Source organism: Bacillus rossius, chromosome 3 (assembly GCF_032445375.1).
Source record: "Bacillus rossius redtenbacheri isolate Brsri chromosome 3, Brsri_v3, whole genome shotgun sequence".
Lineage (NCBI taxonomy): Eukaryota > Metazoa > Arthropoda > Insecta > Phasmatodea > Bacillidae > Bacillus > Bacillus rossius.
In genome coordinates, this window is record NC_086332.1 from 115,509,923 (window position 1) to 115,529,346 (window position 19,424).

The 19,424-nt window shown below is 42.9% G+C and overlaps 1 protein-coding gene across 4 annotated transcripts in view; it reads right to left on the minus strand.

Annotated features, from left to right (window-relative positions):
* Window positions 1-19,424, minus strand: part of LOC134531178 (apoptosis-resistant E3 ubiquitin protein ligase 1) — a 404,465-nt gene that overhangs the window by 323,614 nt on the left and 61,427 nt on the right. For 2 of the 4 annotated variants that reach the window (XM_063366814.1, XM_063366813.1), the window contains exon 1: window positions 9,604-9,743. The exons of the other annotated variants lie outside the window; for them this stretch is intronic. In XM_063366814.1, coding sequence (XP_063222884.1) covers window positions 9,604-9,631 — 28 coding nt within the window. In that variant the 5' untranslated portion in view covers window positions 9,632-9,743. Of the gene's footprint in view, window positions 1-9,603; window positions 9,744-19,424 lie in introns of those variants that run through there. 4 annotated transcript variants of the gene reach the window in all.

A 19,424-nucleotide genomic window follows, 5' to 3' on the forward strand; every position in this document is an offset into this window, starting at 1 on the left:
TGAATATTAAATGGAAAAGGGAGGGGGGTTTCCTGTGTGTAGACTGAAACAGCGATAGACAAGGCAGGCAAGCTGCGTAGTACAAAAGGACGGATTAAATTTCTTTAGAGCCATGAAGTGTTACGTAGCGGGATAAAGTAACGACGGAATGCACTGAGGGAGACACGGGAGTGTCTTAAGGAAAAAACTCTACACTCAGATCAACGTCAGCCACATTTCCTTTTGCGTGAAATCTGTATTTGAGCGCGCCAGGGTCGAAAACTGATTGGGAAGCAAGTGATGCGACTACTCAACCGCTGTACAGTAACCAAGTGGTTACTCAACATTTAAAAGCTTACTTTCCACCGGAACTGTATAATGACGTACGGAAGGATACATCGAAGACGTTGTAAAATATTATAGCATTTTGTATGTCCAAGTAAGAAAGTTCTTGATTGTTCATGACAAGAACATTAAAATATCTACTACAATAACTTACAGATTCACGTTAGTAATTTGTAAAAGAAGAATGAGATTGAAGAGTCACTTGTAAACTAACGAAAAGTGTCATTGTTTAACGCAGCTGATTTCGACTGTTGTATTAAGGAATCGTGCGCAAATGATGGAACAATGCGCTGAAGAATTTTGTAATGTTCCCTATTAACTTCAATGAAGTCTCGAACAGGAACGTCCTTCCTTCTGCTTAGATCGGGAATTTCTTTCGTACTCGTCGACGGGTTTGGTATAATGTACGTAATCAGGCGTCTATCAGCACTCGACGATTCTATAATCATTATTCCAGATTTTGTGGTTACTTTCATGTCGAAAAATCTGTACTATCTAAACGAAGTATGCAATATAATTTTGATATGAATTACTTATTATTCGGCGCTTGAAATGCGACAATATATTTAAATAGATACAAACTCTTGTTTACAAGCTAAATCTTCTCAAACGAATTATCTTGAATTATTAAGTTGTTACGGTTTATAATGTGAAGGAATTCCGTTCGTAATGGAAAGTCCAATTACGTTTTATAACAATTTTATAATTACTAATATTTACATTACTAATAAATCATTGTAGTTAAAAATTACCAATCACATTAACTTAAAAATGTGTATTAGCAAGTCACTCAATGTCTGTCCAGTTCCACAGTTCGCACTCCTCACTGGAGCTAGTATCTTACCACGCGCCTGTCCACACACACAGTCTCGCGCCACTCAGTCCACTCTCAGGGTCCCCCGTCGCTCCTCGTCGCGCCACTCTCGAGGGGGGGGGGGGTCTCTCACCCCCTTCGCCGATGTCGCCCTACCCTTCACTCGCGGAACTCTCCGAACTCCCGCGGAGGCCGGCGTCGTCGCTTATATACCCGTGGCGTCCTTCTCGAAGGGACGAGAGGGGCAGTGACGTGTCGCATCATCCCGGTCCGACCACACGCCCGAAACACCCAGAATAGCGACGCTTATTCACGCCACTCCTCGCGGTGGCCTATGTAAGCCCGCAATTCCCAGGCCACTAAAGGTGACAATAGCCCGAGGCGGGACGCTGCGTGGGTGGGGAGGGGAGTGGGTAGCGAGAATCATTTTAATCCGGCCAGAGGTTTATTCTAAGTTTCCAGCGTTTTCTATCGAAACATTTCGATATCGATTCCGACATATAGCTCTTTGGCCGATCGGCAACACACGGTTCCGAACGATCGTAATCTAAAGGTACTGAAATTGCTATTCTAAGCGCGGTATCGTTACGGGGCCTAACTATCTTGGCAAAGTTCGGGTTACGATTTCCCCCTCTACAATTTTTCTGGCAGCGAAGATGAGATTTGAAAACTGCAACATAACAACAAAAAAACACTTCATATTTCTAACAAATTTATAAATAAAAACACAGAGTTTATAAGACAATATACTTTTCAGATGTTTCAATGTTGATAAAAGTATTTATAAAAAATCTTAAGTAATTTTAAAAGTGCTCGAGCAAGCGAAAAATGTTTAGTTCTTCAATTATTTTTACGGGATATTTGAAGTGAAATGTTTAGAGTTGTTTGCACGTGGTCGGTCATTGTATTGTTGAAATAATGGCTGCTCGGCGATCTCGTGTGAGTGAGAGGCAAATTAAATTGTTGCTTTATTTTATGGAGGAGCACCTCGAATTCTTGCGGGGGAAATTTTCATCGAATTCCACGACTGCAACAAAATACACACACTGAGTTATTGTTGAAACTTTTGATATCTGAAACAGGCGAATAATATGTATTTTGAAAGTTGGGTTAATTTCAATTTACTTGCATAAAATCTTCGTTATAATATTTTTATTATAGAAAGAACGTCTTTAAATTCCCACTTAGTTATTATGTATCTGGATCACTACTTACATTATGTAATTTTTCAATTTCTTTGATTAGATAGAAGTCGCTTCCATATGAAGAAATACTTTCGTGTTTTTGGGGCGTTATTCAAGTAGTTGACCTAACAGTCACGAGATGGCAGGGCTTGCGGAAGTGCGAGGCAGTAGCGCGCAGCGGCCGGTAGGACTACTACAACACTTTATCGGAATTAAGTTTCGCGTCCACTACAGTTTCCTGAGTGGTAAAAGTAATTACTGAAGATATTTGTTCATATATTATGGATCAATATTTTATACTTAATAAATGTACAAATATCTTCAGTAATTACTGTTACCACTCGGGAAACGGTAATGGACGCGAAACTTAATTCCGATTAAGTGTTGTAGTAGTCCTACTCGCCGCAGCGCGCGCTACTGCCTAGCACTCCCGCAAGCCCTGCTGCCCTTTCGTGACTGTTTGGTCAATTACTTGAATAACGCCTCAAAATCAGACATATTCATTCACGCTGGTTAAAAAACATTTCATTTTACAAAATATTAAACACAATTGACACCTACGTAAAATATCATAGAAATAGATCATGCCCAAAAATGTACTATTTTCGACAATGTTTAACTATTTGTGTACACATAAATCGTGCATCCGCCATGATTTCAACTGGCTGCTAATTCCCGATCGGCAAAGGTTTTTCGACAGCAATTGTATACTCGAAACATGCCGATCGTTGGCTTCCGAGAATCGAAAGGTTCCGAGTTGATGAAAGTAACTTAGAATACCAAATTGTAGAAAGCTTCCGATAATCGTGGCATCACGATCGGGAACTCTTTTCCGAGAAACTTAGAATAAACCCCCAGGCACGCGTGGCATGCCTTACGTCAATTGACGGCGCGTGACGTCAGTGGCCGTGCGGGGCCGCCAGCCAGCTCTGAACCTGGCGCGCGTCACGGTTCTGTCTGCGCTTGTAATAATATTTTTCAACGTCGTATTAATGTACAAATAAAGTCTTGATTACACACTTCTGTTCACCAGTTCGAATAAATTTTAACAAACTTTCTAATTAGAATGTTTTACTGTTCACGTTACTAATGACTGTGTCTTTGTCCTAAATAAAACATAAGTGGATCTGCCTTGAACGGAAACTAAACAACCAATCGTGATCGACGTTACAAATTCGTGCCCGTGTAAATTGATAGCATTAAGAAAATTAAATTTGATACTAACTTTTCATCTCGTAGTAGAAACTGTTATTCATAAAATCAAAAGCCAAAGAAGAAAACATCAAAATACATAAAACAATTACGCGAAAGATAAAAAACATAGAGGATAAAAGTATTTAAACGTAGGAGGAAATATTTTCATTAGCAATATACATAGTCTTTGCTAAGAAGGACTCTTTCCTTTATAACGTGATACGAAACAAATATCGGTCTACCAACACTTCTAGCTATCTCCCAAAACTATAACCCAACTAGGCGGGCCTCTGCACTGAGAAAAAGGAATTGTAAAAAATCCCTTTTTGGCACAGGCTACAAGCGTAGGTATATTTCGAAGTATCTATTTATTCTGGAATATTTTGGAAACTTCTATAAACTCCTGGAACATTTTAAGAACTTAATGTAGTCTACATAATATCCTATATGTTCGCCAATATTTAAAAAAATTGGTTGTATGTAAAGTCGGTTTACGGACGATAGTTTAACGTGACAACGTCATAACAAAACATTGATGAAATGATTGCATACTTTTATGAATAAAATTTAATCATTTTTATTGAATTATCACTATTTTGTATGGATACAAAGGAGTGAAATTAAATCTACAATTTAATTGATAAATTTACTTTTATTTGCACTCATTAATTCAAATATGTTTATTACTTTAACGAAGAGATTATTTTAACTAGAAATTTTATACATGTTTGCTATTTAACTTCTTCCAATCTGTGTTATACTGTTAAGGATAGGACGATGATAGGAAAAGAAGGAAACGAATGGAAGTGTTTCAAGTTTAATGTGCCTCGAAAAAGTCAAATCGATGGTAGTTCCAATCGAGTGGAAGAGAGATATATGCGGCGCAAGCGTACAATGAGCGTAAAGCTGGGTTTACGATTGATTTCCTTAAGAATTATAACTTAACATCGAGCACACGATTAAGTCAAAACTACAATTTCCAGTTTATGATTGACATAGAAGTCGTTAATTCTAACCAATCACAGCACAAAACACATGGTCGGCCATTGTTCGAAACGGAGAAGCAGGTTTGAAATAGGTTATTGACAAATGGAATATCTATTTTTCGAAATGGATGATGATTACAAATGACAAATATACGAATTCTAACCCAAAATACTGCCAATCTCGGTCGAATAATAAGACATAAACTTCCGGTTGAAAGGTTCCGGTTTGTTGTGATTGGTCGCTTCCTTAAGTCTTAACGAAAAATATAAAATATAACCATTTCTGTTAAGTCTTAAGTCATCATATGGTTCGCACACGACCCGTCAAAATTCACACACGACAATTATAAACCATTCCACTAGTTTACATAGAGTCATATGGTAAGTACACGACTAAGTCTTAAGTCTTAATTCTTAATTTTCAATCGTAAACCCACCTTAACGGGGTACAGCGTAACGGGACAATGTGCGTAACGGGACAATGTGCGTAACGGGACACTTTTTCGTGCGTGCAGCCGGCGTTAGATTTATTAGACGTTGTCACGTCAAAAAAAATCGATTTATCATTTCCCCATATTACATGTTGCAAAAATATTTTGAATGTTTTTAACTTATTGCATCCAGCATTGAATGTCTAAACGAATTTCGTATTATGCCTACCCGCGTAGTTATGCAATTTTTTTTTCAAACATTTTTTCATCCCTTGCAATAATACGTGGTCGTATAAATTTTTTTGGACAAAGGTTTAAGGTGACATTAAGATGGTTATTAATAAGTTCTGACGGATTGGATACTAAGAAAGTTTAATTTTTTTTTTAATTTCAACTCCTGTTTTTACGGTAATAGTTCGTTTCATCAAAAATTGATTCAGACAAATGTTTTAAATAAAGTTTAGGCTTTTTACAATAAATTATAATGAATTTTATAGTATGTATATTAAAAAAATTACACTTGCAGTAATAGTTTGTATTATTAAAAATCGTTTCAGACGAAAAGTTTTAGGTAATTAATACAAGATTTACAAATAATTAGAACGGATTTGATAGTGTACCTACTAAGAAAGTTATTTTTTTTTTTTAATCCACACCTCATTTTTTCAACACATTGCAGCAAATGTTCGTCTAATCAAAAATTGTCTCGGACAAAAGTTTTAAATAAAAATTATAAGATTACAAGATATCCAAATGAATTCGATTTTGTGGCTAAAAAATGAGTTATGATTTTTTTTGTCCTCCACCCCTGGTTTATTCTACCCCTTGCAGTAATGGTTGGCATATAAAAAATTATGATATACGAAAGTGGTAAATAATAATTAAGGTTTTACAATAAAACAAAACGGTTTAAACAGTGTACATGGTAATAAATTGTTATTTTTTTATTATAACCCTATATTTTTTCAAACTCCTGAAACAATCGTTCGTCTTATCAAAAACAGTTTGACAAAAATTGTATATAAAAATTATATGATTTAGAAACAATTTAAACTGTTTTTGATAGTGTGCCTACTAAGGGAGTTATGATTTTTTTTTAATTCTACACCTTATTTTTTCAACCCCTTGTAGCAGTGGTTAATCTAATCAAAAATTGTTTCAGGCAAAAGTTTTGGATACAAATTATAAGATTAATACACAGTTTTTAAAAATCAATGTGCCTACGAAGGGAATTATATATTTTTGTATCCTCCAAACGTTGTTTTTTCAACGCCTTGCAGTTATGGTTGGTCGTATCAAACAAAAAATTATTCAGACAAAAGATTTTCATATTACCCTACGAGTTATAATACGGTTAAACGGATGTGATATTTTCCATATGAGTTACAGAGATTTTTATGATTTTCAAAAATCCTTCCCCAATTCTACCTCTTTGGTCGGATATGGCCCATTAACGAACTCGACCGAGATTTTCCACTACTAGATTTTATGTATCAGTTTAGAAGTGATTTGTGAAAAATTACGGCAGTTATCGTGTCAACAAAAATGAGATTATATATAAACTTATGAGTTGACGATGGTTTTGTGGTCTATGGACCATAAAACGAATAACTATATAAAAAATTGCCGAATATCGCACCATGGTAACGGTTACAATAGGTACCCGGTAGTATTTCTTCCAAATTTACTCAATACAAATAAATATAGGTTTTTGAAATATATTTTGTTGTTTTAAACGAATTTTGCTTACATCGAATACAGGCTTGTTGAAGTATCTGAAGTGTTTCAGTTTAAATAATACAATATACATGATTTATTGTAACTATTTTTTAACTTAGCACTATATTATTTAGTTGAATATATATTGTTACGAACGTGAGCAAGGCCGCGACACGTGCAGGTGCAGAGCTGACTGGCGGCTGCCGCAACATGATATGCGCCGCGCGCGCCTGGAAGATTACAAGGATTGTCGCTTTCCCCCCTCCTTCCTTCCACTCCTCGCGCGGCGCCCTGCCTTTGACACGTAACTGACACCTGTCGGCTGCGGAGTTACGCGAGCCGCCGACACGTGTTTCGAGAGATTTCTGCCGTCGTGTCGGCGCGGAATGACGCGATTGGCCCCAGCCGCGCTCGGGAGTTCTGGAAGGTGTTGGGCCTACATATATGTGCCCGGGACGCCGGCCTGGGTGAGTGGAGAGTTCAGAGAGAGAGAGTTCAGGCGGGAGCCTTCCCGCGGCGGAGCTTCCCGGGCGATAGAGTCGCGGGTGCGGCAGAGTGGCGAAGTCCTTGGACGAAGGTTCCAGGGAGAAGAGTTCAGTTCCGGGTGATAGTGTTGCGGGCGCGGCGGAATTCCAAGCGAAGTTCCGGTCGAGGCGTCGAGTGGGATCTGGGCGAAGGGGAAGTGCGACGGCGGCGACGGAGTCCCGCGGCGGAGGACCACGAGGGGTGCTGCGTCGAGAGTTGCGCCAGAGGTGCGGCCCAGCGAGGTGTGCGATGTGTAAAAACGAGTGATTGAGGAAGCAACATTTTTAAGTACAATTGATTAATTGGCATTTTTAGATTATTTGCTAGTAATGTAAATAGTGGCAATAAATAAAACTGTGTGTAATAAAATCTTTAATTGGGTTATCCTTTACGAACCCTGCAAATCGTAACTATATATATATAAGAATTTTTCTTCTTTGAAACTGTGCCAACAATTTATTTGATTTAATTATATAAAAAAAGGTTTCCTTTAAATACACAACAAACAAATATTAAGTAAAATTGACCGCTTTTTTTACGCAAACCTTTTCCGTTACAATTGTAATTTCATCAGTGTTTTTGTCGAAGCACAAAATTGGCAACCATAGTAAAATGACAACCAGTTCAATAATAAAGCAATACAATTCGCAAACTTCTTCATGTATTAATCAAGAAGCACACAAAAATAAATATCTGGTTTGGCCACACCGGTTTAGTGGTTTCTGTAGATCAGACGGAAATTTTTTTGTCAGAATAATGATATAACAAAAATTTCCAAATTGTTAGTTTTGGTAACCGTTTTTATTAATTCTAATACTACGGTCAGAACTTTATCACGTATCTAAACACTATGGCGTAGATGGAGGCACGCCAGATCACCGAGCGAGAATTGCGGGTTCGATCACATGTGTACTCGCGTAACTATTTTTAGGATTATAAATTACTATCTGTAGTATCCCACGTTTCCCGGGCTAAACACATCATAATATAAGGAACATCTACCAAGTGTTAAGTTTGTAAGACATAAGACTTGGAAAAAAAGAAGTTAATTTTGATTTTTTTCAAGTCCCACTGATTGCACAACATATGTGCATCAAGGTTACGCATCAGCATAACTTGAACGCAAATCTTGAGCTTCATTTTGTGGGAAGGCGGGTAACCCAAAGGCAAGACGTGACGGACGCACCAAACGATAGCGCGTTACGAATTATAGGGAACGCCATCTATTGACAAAGTTCTAAACTATACTGTTATTAGCGCCTTTAGTTCGCTTGCAAACGCGAGCTTCACTAAGCGGATGGGTTTGGCCAACGAGAAGGATATGAAGTTGCCAGATCCTACCATGTGGCGGACATAGAGAAATGACACAGACTCACTGTTTGTGTCTGTCTCTCCTATGATTTTCTATTTTAAAAGTTGCTCCGTTGCTGAGTGAAAGGAGGAAAAACAGACAAACACACTTTGTATTTATAACATTATGTAAGTTGTAAATAAACTCACAATAAAGTGAGATGAGTTGTCTGTCCGAGATAAATAACTTTATTTATATATATTTGAAAATTATGCATTTTAACCAACACTGCGAATTTGCTGATTCAACAAAACCAGTTAAAACCATAAAATTATATTTAAAAAAAATAATATACACGCGTCATAACAAACGTTTGTATGCAAGTATTGAAACAAGATAATTTTTTAAGTCAATATATTTCAGTAGTGTGAAGTGACTTATTGGAAGTAGGCCCTACTCGATGAAAACGCTTACTGCCTTCTTTCTGCCAAAAAAGGATACTACGAACGTGAAACATGTATCCCTGCCTCATCACTGTACCTCTCCTCCAAGTAACACGTAATGATTAACTTAGAACACAGCAATTCTAGGCGTGCAATGTGCGCAAACTAGAATCATCATTCCAAATTTATCCGCGTTGCCGACAGGGACAAAGCGATAAAGATTTTGGCTCACAAATTCACATGTTCATATGAAGACTGATTAAAGGATTGCGCTTGTTTAACTGCAATGCCTCTATAAAATAGTAAAAATAAATGTTATTTCAATGCAGCTTTAAGTATAAAAAAATATATCGTATTTTTTACCATTTCATATTTAATCATAAATTATTTACAGGCAACAGCTACATTGTGATCGAAAATATAGCCGACAGCTTCACATAACTACCAGAACCAAGGGTTTTAAATGGTGCATGGAATCATTCAGCTCTTTATTTATACTTACGTAAAAACCGCTTTTCTCGTGGGCTTTATCCACACAATATATTTTCTTCACTTTTAACTTCCTAGGTGACATTTAAAAATTATTGGGGACATAACGTTAGATAAGCATCTCTTCGATGGATTTGTCAGGAAGTAGCTATAAGCCATGAGGTAACAGTAACAGGAGCAGGTGGAGCAGAAGGCTGACTGACCTGAGGACGAGCTGGTGGACGGATGCATGGTCGAGTCGCCGGCCAGCCTCTACCGGCCTGCACATGGCCGCCTGCGCCACCACGCTAGGGAGTCCGGGTCGCGCCACGCTCGCATGGCCGGCTGCTGTCTGCCGCGCAGTGCCGGCCGCCGGCAGGAGGGGTTATCGATCCCCGGGCGCTCGGGGCGAGTGAGTGGGGGGTGGCGAGCAGTAGGGGGAGACAGAGGAGTGGCACCGAGGAGTAGGGGGAGAGAGAGGAGTGGCACCGAGGAGTAGGGGGAGAGAGAGGAGTGGCACCGAGGAGTAGGGGGAGAGAGAGGAGTGGCACCGAGGAGTAGGGGGAGAGAGAGGAGTGGCACCGAGGAGTAGGGGGAGACAGAGGAGTGGCACCGAGGAGTAGGGGGAGAGAGAGGAGTGGCACCGAGGAATAGGGGGAGAGAGAGAAGTGGCACCGAGGAGTAGGGGGAGACAGAGGAGTGGCACCGAGGAGTAGGGGGAGAGAGAGGAGTGGCACCGAGGAGTAGGGGGAGAGAGAGGAGTGGCACCGAGGAGTAGGGGGAGAGAGAGGAGTGGCACCGAGGAGTAGGGGGAGAGAGAGAAGTGGCACCGAGGAGTAGGGGGAGAGAGAGGAGTGGCACCGAGGAGTAGGGGGAGAGAGAGCAGTGACACCGAGGAGTAGGGGGAGAGAGAGTAGTGGCACCGAGGAGTAGGGGGAGAGAGAGGAGTGGCACCGAGGAGTAGGGGAGAGAGAGTAGTGGCACCGAGGAGTAGGGGGAGAGAGAGGAGTGACACCGAGGAGTAGGGGGAGAGAGAGGAGTGACACCGAGGAGTAGGGGGAGAGAGAGGAGTGACACCGAGGAGTAGGGGGAGAGAGAGAAGTGGCACCGAGGAGTAGGGGGAGAGAGAGTAGTGGCACCGAGGAGTAGGGGGAGAGAGAGGAGTGGCACCGAGGAGTAGGGGGAGACAGAGGAGTGGCACCGAAGAGTAGGGGGAGAGAGAGTAGTGGCACCGAGGAGTAGGGGGAGAGAGAGGAGTGGCACCGAGGAGTAGGGGGAGAGAGAGAAGTGGCACCGAGGAGTAGGGGGAGAGAGAGTAGTGGCACCGAGGAGTAGGGGGAGAGAGAGGAGTGGCACCGAGGAGTAGGGGGAGAGAGAGGAGTGGCACCGAGGAGTAGGGGGAGAGAGAGGAGTGGCACCGAGGAGTAGGGGGAGACAGAGGAGTGGCACCGAGGAGTAGGGGGAGACAGAGGAGTGGCACCGAGGAGTAGGGGGAGAGAGAGGAGTGGCACCGAGGAGTAGGGGGAGAGAGAGGAGTGGCACCGAGGAGTAGGGGGAGAGAGAGAAGTGGCACCGAGGAGTAGGGGGAGAGAGAGGAGTGGCACCGAGGAGTAGGGGGAGAGAGAGCAGTGACACCGAGGAGTAGGGGGAGAGAGTAGTGGCACCGAGGAGTAGGGGGAGAGAGAGGAGTGGCACCGAGGAGTAGGGGGAGAGAGAGCAGTGACACCGAGGAGTAGGGGGAGAGAGGAGTGACACCGAGGAGTAGGGGGAGAGAGAGGAGTGACACTTAGGAGTAGGGGGAGAGAGAGGAGTGGCACCGAGCAGTAGGGGGAGACAGAGGAGTGGCACCGAGGAGTAGGGGGAGAGAGAGGAGTGGCACCGAGGAGTAGGGGGAGAGAGAGGAGTGGCACCGAGCAGTAGGGGGAGACAGAGGAGTGGCACCGAGGAGTAGGGGGAGAGAGAGGAGTGGCACCGAGGAGTAGGGGGAGAGAGAGCAGTGACACCGAGGAGTAGGGGGAGAGAGAGGAGTGGCACCGAGGAGTAGGGGGAGAGAGAGCAGTGACACCGAGGAGTAGGGGGAGAGAGAGCAGTGACACCGAGGAGTAGGGGGAGAGAGAGGAGTGGCACCGAGGAGTAGGGGGAGAGAGAGGAGTGGCACCGAGGAGTAGGGGGAGAGAGAGGAGTGACACCGAGGAGTAGGGGGAGAGAGAGGAGTGACACCGAGGAGTAGGGGGAGACAGACGAGTGGCACCGAGGAGTAGGGGGAGAGAGAGGAGTGACACCGAGGAGTAGGGGGAGAGAGAGGAGTGGCACCGAGGAGTAGGGGGAGAGAGAGGAGTGGCACCGAGGAGTAGGGGGAGAGAGAGGAGTGGCACCGAGGAGTAGGGGGAGACAGAGGAGTGGCACCGAGGAGTAGGGGGAGAGAGAGGAGTGGCACCGAGGAGTAGGGGGAGAGAGAGGTGTGGCACCGAGGAGTAGGGGGAGAGAGAGGAGTGGCACCGAGGAGTAGGGGGAGAGAGAGGAGTGGCACCGAGGAGTAGGGGGAGAGAGGGGAGTGACACCGAGGAGTAGGGGGAGAGAGAGGAGTGACACCGAGGAGTAGGGGGAGAGAGAGGAGAGGCACCGAGGAGTAGGGGGAGAGAGAGGAGTGGCACCGAGGAGTAGGGTGAGAGAGAGGAGTGGCACCGAGGAGTAGGGGGAGAGAGAGGAGTGACACCGAGGAGTAGGGAGAGAGAGGAGTGGCACCGAGGAGTAGGGGGAGAGAGAGCAGTGACACCGAGGAGTAGGGGGAGAGAGAGGAGTGGCACCGAGGAGTAGGGGGAGAGAGAGCAGTGGCACCGAGGAGTAGGGGAGAGAGAGGAGTAGCACCGAGGAGTAGGGGGAGAGAGAGGAGTGGCACCGATGAGTAGGTTGAGAGAGAAGAGTGGCACCGAGGAGTAGGGGGAGAGAGAGCAGTGACACCGAGGAGTAGGGGGAGAGAGAGCAGTGACACCTAGGAGTAGGGGGAGAGAGGAGTGGCACCGAGGAGTAGGGGGAGAGAGAGGAGTAGCACCGAGGAGTAGGGGGAGAGAGAGGAGTGGCACCGATGAGTAGGTTGAGAGAGAAGAGTGGCACCGAGGAGTAGGGGGAGAGAGAGCAGTGACACCGAGGAGTAGGGGGAGAGAGAGCAGTGACACCTAGGAGTAGGGGGAGAGAGTGGAGTGACACCGAGGAGTAGGGGGAGAGAGAGGTGTGACACCGAGGAGTAGGGGGAGAGAGAGCAGTGACACCGAGGAGTAGGGGGAGAGAGGAGTGGCACCGAGGAGTAGGGGGAGTGATGAATGGTTGCGGGGAGTAGGGGGAGAGAGGAGTAGCGGGGAGTAGGGAGGGAGTGATGAGGGGTAAGGGCAGCATGATTACATGGTAACTGGTGAAGCCTTTTTTTCAGCTCATTGTGTGCACTATGTTAGTCATACATTCAAAACATTGGCTGAAGAATTGTGCATGCATTATGGAAAAGTGTTAATAACTGTATTTTAATGATTTGATTGTTTTAACGATTGATATATTATTATTCATAATCACTAATCATCATCCGATGTGGTGATTTCCCATTTCCGCGATCTTTTAAGCGAAGTAATATGGCGATGGCGAGGTAAAAATGTGACTTCAACTACGTCACAGCATGCCCCCTCCCCCCTGGCATTGGGGAAGTAGGGTAAGTAGGAGAAGCCCGGAGGAAAGGAGGGGTTAAGTAGGGGCGGGAAAGAAGGAGACCCGAGAATTGCAGCAATAGCACGACACCGATAGACGGCCAGCGGGGAGGGCATTATTCACACTGGCGCTCCCCGGCCACGCGACAGACCGACGCTGCCGCAGTCCCCCCGTCCCCCGCCGGCCCGTGCGTGCCGCACGCCAATAGTCCGCCAGAAACATTCTGCACACTGACACACTTGCCATTTCCCATAGGTCACTGCGAGCACTCTGCAGTGTTTCTGCAGCATTGTTCCATGGAAATTAAAAGAAAATACATCAACATTTGTTAACATTCTAAATATGTCACAGTCCTACGGATCGTATGACAAGGCATTCAAACATTTGACTCACTCTTCATGGCCAACCCATTATATCAGGCATTTCTGTATAATATCAGCAGCTGTATCGGTAGCTGACGAGGTAATTTTTCATTCATAACAAAGTGTTTTGCCGCACTGCGCCCTTAACAAAAGAACGGCAAAGAGAATGATAGAAAACGCTGCGCTAAAAACCAAAGACGAAACGCTTTGTCAAAATAAATCTACTATAAGTAGGATAGAATAAAGTCGCAAGTACAATTTTTCATCTTATTTTCCTGCGACCCTGGGCAATGCCATGTATGTTACAGAAAACTTTAACCTAACAACAACAAATTAAGGACACGATATACGAAAAATTAAAGTTCAAGTTTCAAGTAAAAATAATCCGTTTAAAGCCTCGTTCCATAGTGTTGCAAACAGTTGTAGAGTAGTTTTTACCATTAGTTACTTAGCATGGAAGGAAAATTACTATCTACTGTGTTGTAAATAAATATCTAAAAAAAATTAAGAATGCAATGATTAAATTGTTTAAAGTTATTGGTTGGGAAATTAGTAACTTTATAATTTAGAAAGTTTTCAATACAAGCGGGATACATATGTCCTATTGGAAAATCTAAAATGCCAACTGCAATTTTTTTGCTTCACGGTGTAAAGTATAATATCATGTTTATAAGTACTTTTAGTGTTTGTAAATGTGTGTGTGGGGCAGAACACCTCCGGAAGCAATGTGGCCGATGTTAGCCTAGGTATGTGGCGTTTCAAGAGTGAAATATCAATGTCTTCCGATAACTATAGGGCATTAGAAGTGTTATTATGACCACGTTTGTATTAACTCGGTTTCTTGTCTATTTGTCTGTTCGGTACAAATTTTGCAATCGATTTTAAACTAACTTCCCGATGAACTAGAGCATTGAAACTTTGAACATTGCTCATAAATGAATGACATTACAATATTAACTCGTTTTCTTGTCTGTTTGTTTGTTTGTTTGTTTGTATGTTCGCTACAAATTTATTTGATTTTGATCAGCAATGCCCCTGGATTTGTGGCGTTAGGTTACGAGCGGAACAGTACAGTATTGCGGGATGCATAACGCAGCACTTCCGCAGGCGTTGCCTACATCGCCGACTGCTCAAGGCATTTGACTTAAATCTTTTGTAAATTCTTCAGTTATGTTACTTGATGCTCTTTATAAATCACTACCACTACCACATTTAACCCTAAATTTCACAGACTGAGAAAATACAGATCTATATCTTTTCTCGGAATTAAGACTGTTTCAAAATGTAAAAAAAAATATCCTGATTTTTTTATATTATTTATAAATCTTTTTTTTTTTGCCACCAGTCATGCTGTATTGTACAATTATAATTATTCTATTCTGTTCGGCATAAAGGTTGAAGTATGTTGGGAGGCAATCGCTCCCAGGAGGCTCCAAATCAGCGCTTTATCAAGAGAGAGCACAGTTAGACCTCGTTCAGGTACGAGGATTGCACAGAGTTATTTTCAGATGGATTAAGTTATTTTACTAATCATGACACACAGGGAAGTTCAAGGCAACGTTAAACAATTTATTCTTATCAAAAAAATTTTACAGGTACGCATAGACTAAATGTATAATTTACGTATAAAAGCACAAATCTCATAGCAGAATACAACCATACAGCGTGAAGCTGCATACACCACAGTGGGAATCAAATACAATTTGAAAAGTGAAAAATATCAGTGACCCACACATCAAATTTAGCGTTTAAACACGCGGTCAAGGACAGGCGCTATTACAGTACATTCATTGATTACGAACTTGATTGTCATAGGAAAACATAACTTTATAAACGAGAGCAGTAAATAGAAAACAAGCTATACAGTGTTGCTCGCCACTCGGGGATCTTTTAGCTCAGGCTAAGATTAAGCGAGGAATGCCTCGCTGAATCAAAAATTTTTATTACAACCAAAATGCAGATTGAAAAAGGACAGTAGATGTAAAGACAATTATAAGACGATTTGCCCTGAACGAGACTCGAGTATTTTCATGGCACCAACGAAGCAGAGCTCACAGCCAAACAGAAAAATTACCAATTTATAATGACAGCTGAAACGATAATTTTGGTAATTAACGAGTAATTAAATCTACACTAATCATTGCAAACAATGGCGGGGCGCGAAGTGTCCATAAAGGGTAAAATTAAGGTGTCATATGTTGCTTGGTTCTATTTTTAAAAGTGTAAATGTCGGGCGGGGCGAGGGTCACCCTCTCCCTCAGTTAGTTGGCTAACTGATGCACGTGAATGTCCTGATGTCTGTAGTTAGAGGTTTATTAAATATTTTGTGTCAAAGTGGCTAAATTAAAGTCGTGTGCGTGTAATGTAAAGCCCCGAGGCCGCTCGCAAGAGTCAGGCTGAAAACAGGGTATGTAATCCCTCTGACATACTAGGCCTAGACCCAGCAGTCGCACTCGGAGGCATATCATCGTGTAATAGTAACCGGGCGAGGGAGGTGAGCACATACATTAGTACAAGCTATGGCTTTAGTAAGTGGTGCTTGTTGTAAAATCCGAAGGGAGGCCAGAGCTTCAGGTTATCCTGTTGACAAAAAAAGGCGGTCGGAAGGTTAGAGAAATTAGCCAGCTCCTTCGTGTTACCTTTGCCCCAGTTCTTACACGGGGACGCGGGAAGAACAAAACAACTGATAAGAAAAGAGCAAAAAAATAATCACGAGAGCTTTTGCGTGGGGTACAATCCCAAGAGAGGCTACAGCAGCAAGTATATCTGTTGCCAGTAAAAGGCGGTCGGAAGGTTAGAAAAATTAGCCAGTTTCTTCCTGATACCCTTGTCCCAGTCCTTAAGTCAGGGCGCAGAATATCGGAGAAACCTGGGGAAAGCAAATAGCACAGACTAGTGGAGAGGGTATGATTAGGCTTGTACGGGACCGAGGTTGGCGCTGGTTTAGGCAAGTCACGGTTTTTTGTATATTCGGCACTGGGCTGAGTCATAGTCGAGTATAGCTTTCATAAAAGCAGTCATGGGTAGGAATTTGGCCATAAAAAGACCTATTTTGACATTTTAAGTGATCCGAAATATACTCAACTCTGAGCAGCCGATGTACTTCAAAATAAGACAAGTACCAATCGCAGTTGGCAATGACTCGGAGAAATTTGTTTTGAGTTACCTGGAGCCTATCATAATTATATTTTGCGGCATGGACCCAGATCTCACAAGCATAGACAATTTGGGGAAGAATGATTACAAGGTATAGTTGTAATTTCTTTCTCCTGGTGAAATGTGGAGCCTTTAACATTGGTACAGGCTTCACAGGGAGCCTGTGGCAACCCCTTACAGCCCTGGTGGTATGATTTACCCAAATAAGCTTCGAGTTCAGAGTAAGGCTTAAATATTTTACTAAGCTTACATAAGGGATGACTTGGTTAAAAATGTTTATCACTCGATCGGGAGCAGTGCGCTTCTTAGTGAAAATACTTGTGGTGGACTTGGCTCCATTTACTTTGTTGCGCCATCTGGTGAACCACTGTTCGAGTGCGGTAAGCTTCCTCTGAACAGTGACTAAGGCGTTCCTGAGGTTTTAGGATTGATGAATACCTGCATTGTCAACTGCATACAGTTGCACATGAGTATCTGCTCACGGAATGTCAGCTGTACAAACAATATAGAAGAAAGAAAGGGAGGATCCCTGAGGCACTACAGCTGTGGGCTCCCGAGTGATCGCCCCATTATCACGATAAAATATCTCCTTTGAAATAAATAGTGGGCCACCAAATTAATATAAGTTTATGGGAAGTTGAAAGATATAAGTTTTTTAATCAAATCAGGAATCTAAACTTTATCGAAAGGTTTTTCCGCATGAGCAGTGTTGCTACTGGGAACTGTTTAGCTTGTGTGTTAAATCCGTCAGTTGCATCTTCGACGAGTTTAGCCAAGGGATGAGAGGTAGAGTGGCCACTCCTAAAACCAAATTAGTTATCCGGGATTACGTTGTGCGTATCTGAATGCTCGTTGAGTCGTTTTAGTACATGTTTTTCGAAAATTTTACCTTTGCTGTTTAGAATACTAATGGTAGAGTTGCGATTTTCCCTGGCTTAGGAAATTGTGATAACTTAAGTAATTTTCCAAGTAGTTGGGTATATTTTAAACTGAAAAGTAGCACTGAAATTTTTAATAAGTATTTAAGAGCCTCGAGGAGAAGTTTTTTTAAGAGTTTCGTAGTTAATCCCATCAGGTCCACCAGCCTTATTGCTTCCACGAGAATTAAAAACAGCCAGAAGTTCTCTAAGTGAGAGGATTTCTGGCTCTACCAGGGTGCCTGTTTGTAGGTTATTATTAACAGCAATTGTTGTGGTTCTAGTGATTTGGGGATCATTTATATCCTCGTTAGCCAAAAATTATTTTTGAAAAATATCTGCCATTGCATTAACCTTTTCGTCTGCTGCATATTTTATGACTGTTCTGTAATAATTGCAGGGGTAGAAATATATTTATTTTTTCCTCTTAAATTGCGTGTGGGAAGCCAAATTTGTCGGTGTCGGTGTCGCGTCGCGACTACTGTCACCAAATTCCCGAATTTTTCTATTTTTAAATACTTGGTGGTGCTTGTGTGCGTTGAAAGGCATTGTAAGCCGGCGTTTTAGAATGATCGAAATATCTACCTCAGGGTAGGAAATACGAGTAAAATCCTTTTTATTAATTATTCTCGTGTGCTTTTTGCGCATGTCTGCAACTATGTTGGTGAACAGTTGAACATGAGTATTAAGTTCGTCAGGAGAGGTTATCTCCGGGGTCAGGGAGAAAACTACTCCCAAGTCCTCGCGGAAACTGTCCCAGTCGGTAATACCAAAAATTCGGCTAAAAATCGCAGAGCAGTATTGTCCAAACAAAGTTAGTTGAATTATCACTGGGAAATGATAGGAGGTAGCCCGAACTCCTGGGATATTTGTAAGGGCTATATATATAATATCAGGTATGTCCCCACAACTGGGATAGCAGATCGGTTATTTGGCGCGAAATCTCATAATTATTGTTGGAGGCATGATCGAACAATGTTTTGCCTGCTGGATTTGTTTGGTGCAGCTTAGGTATAGATACATTGTTGATATTTAAGCGCCCAGCAATGAAAAAATACAGCTGTGGATTTATTAGTTTGTTGAGGTCCCTGGTGAGTAGAGGTTTATCGGGAAGTTTATAAACAGCTGACATGCAGAAGTGTTAATTTTTATTACAAATATTTATGCTAGTGGCGTCAATGTGCTCTAAGCCAGCAATTTTTATCCCTGTGGCATGGTCGGTCCTGTAAGTTATATAGCTGCAAATGTTAAATCTAAGTGTTGGCTTACAGACATTTTCGCTAATAAAAGCACCGTCGATCCCATACACTACATGGCATTGTTACATCTCGTAGAACTTGAGACGAAGGACGTTTACATTAATATTTAGGATTTGTAGTATTTTCCCCATGTTTGCAGTCATATACTCGAGTACTATCGCTAGTGCTTCCAGCAAAATGGTTTGGCGGTGTTTTATGCTTTCGGAGGCGCGGATGCGAATGTAGGTCTCGAGAGCCTTGACGAGATTCCAGTAGTCACACATGCGCAGGATCTCTGCGAGTTTGCGAGGCTGGAGGGATTTTCGCTTACTTGAGCTTCTGTGTTACTTGCTACTCTATGCTGACTAGTCGACACGAGTTTGCACTATTTCAGCCGCAGAGCACCGCGGTGCGCTCGTCCCTGCTACTGCGGAAGAGTATGACACGTCGGCGCATGCCATTGTTGCGGGTTGTTATGGATGCCTAGCCTGTTCGCCAGGCCACGCGTCTGCCTGTACCTGCTCGTTCGCGGGAGGAGGGGAGGAGTGGTGGCTTGTCGGAGCCCCTGGCTGCTGGCACGGAGCTATGAGAGCTGCTTTCTGGGCTGCCTGATTAGCTGCGGCTTGTTTCCAAGCTTCTACCAGCTTGAGAAACGTATGGAACTCTCTCCAGGCCGCGG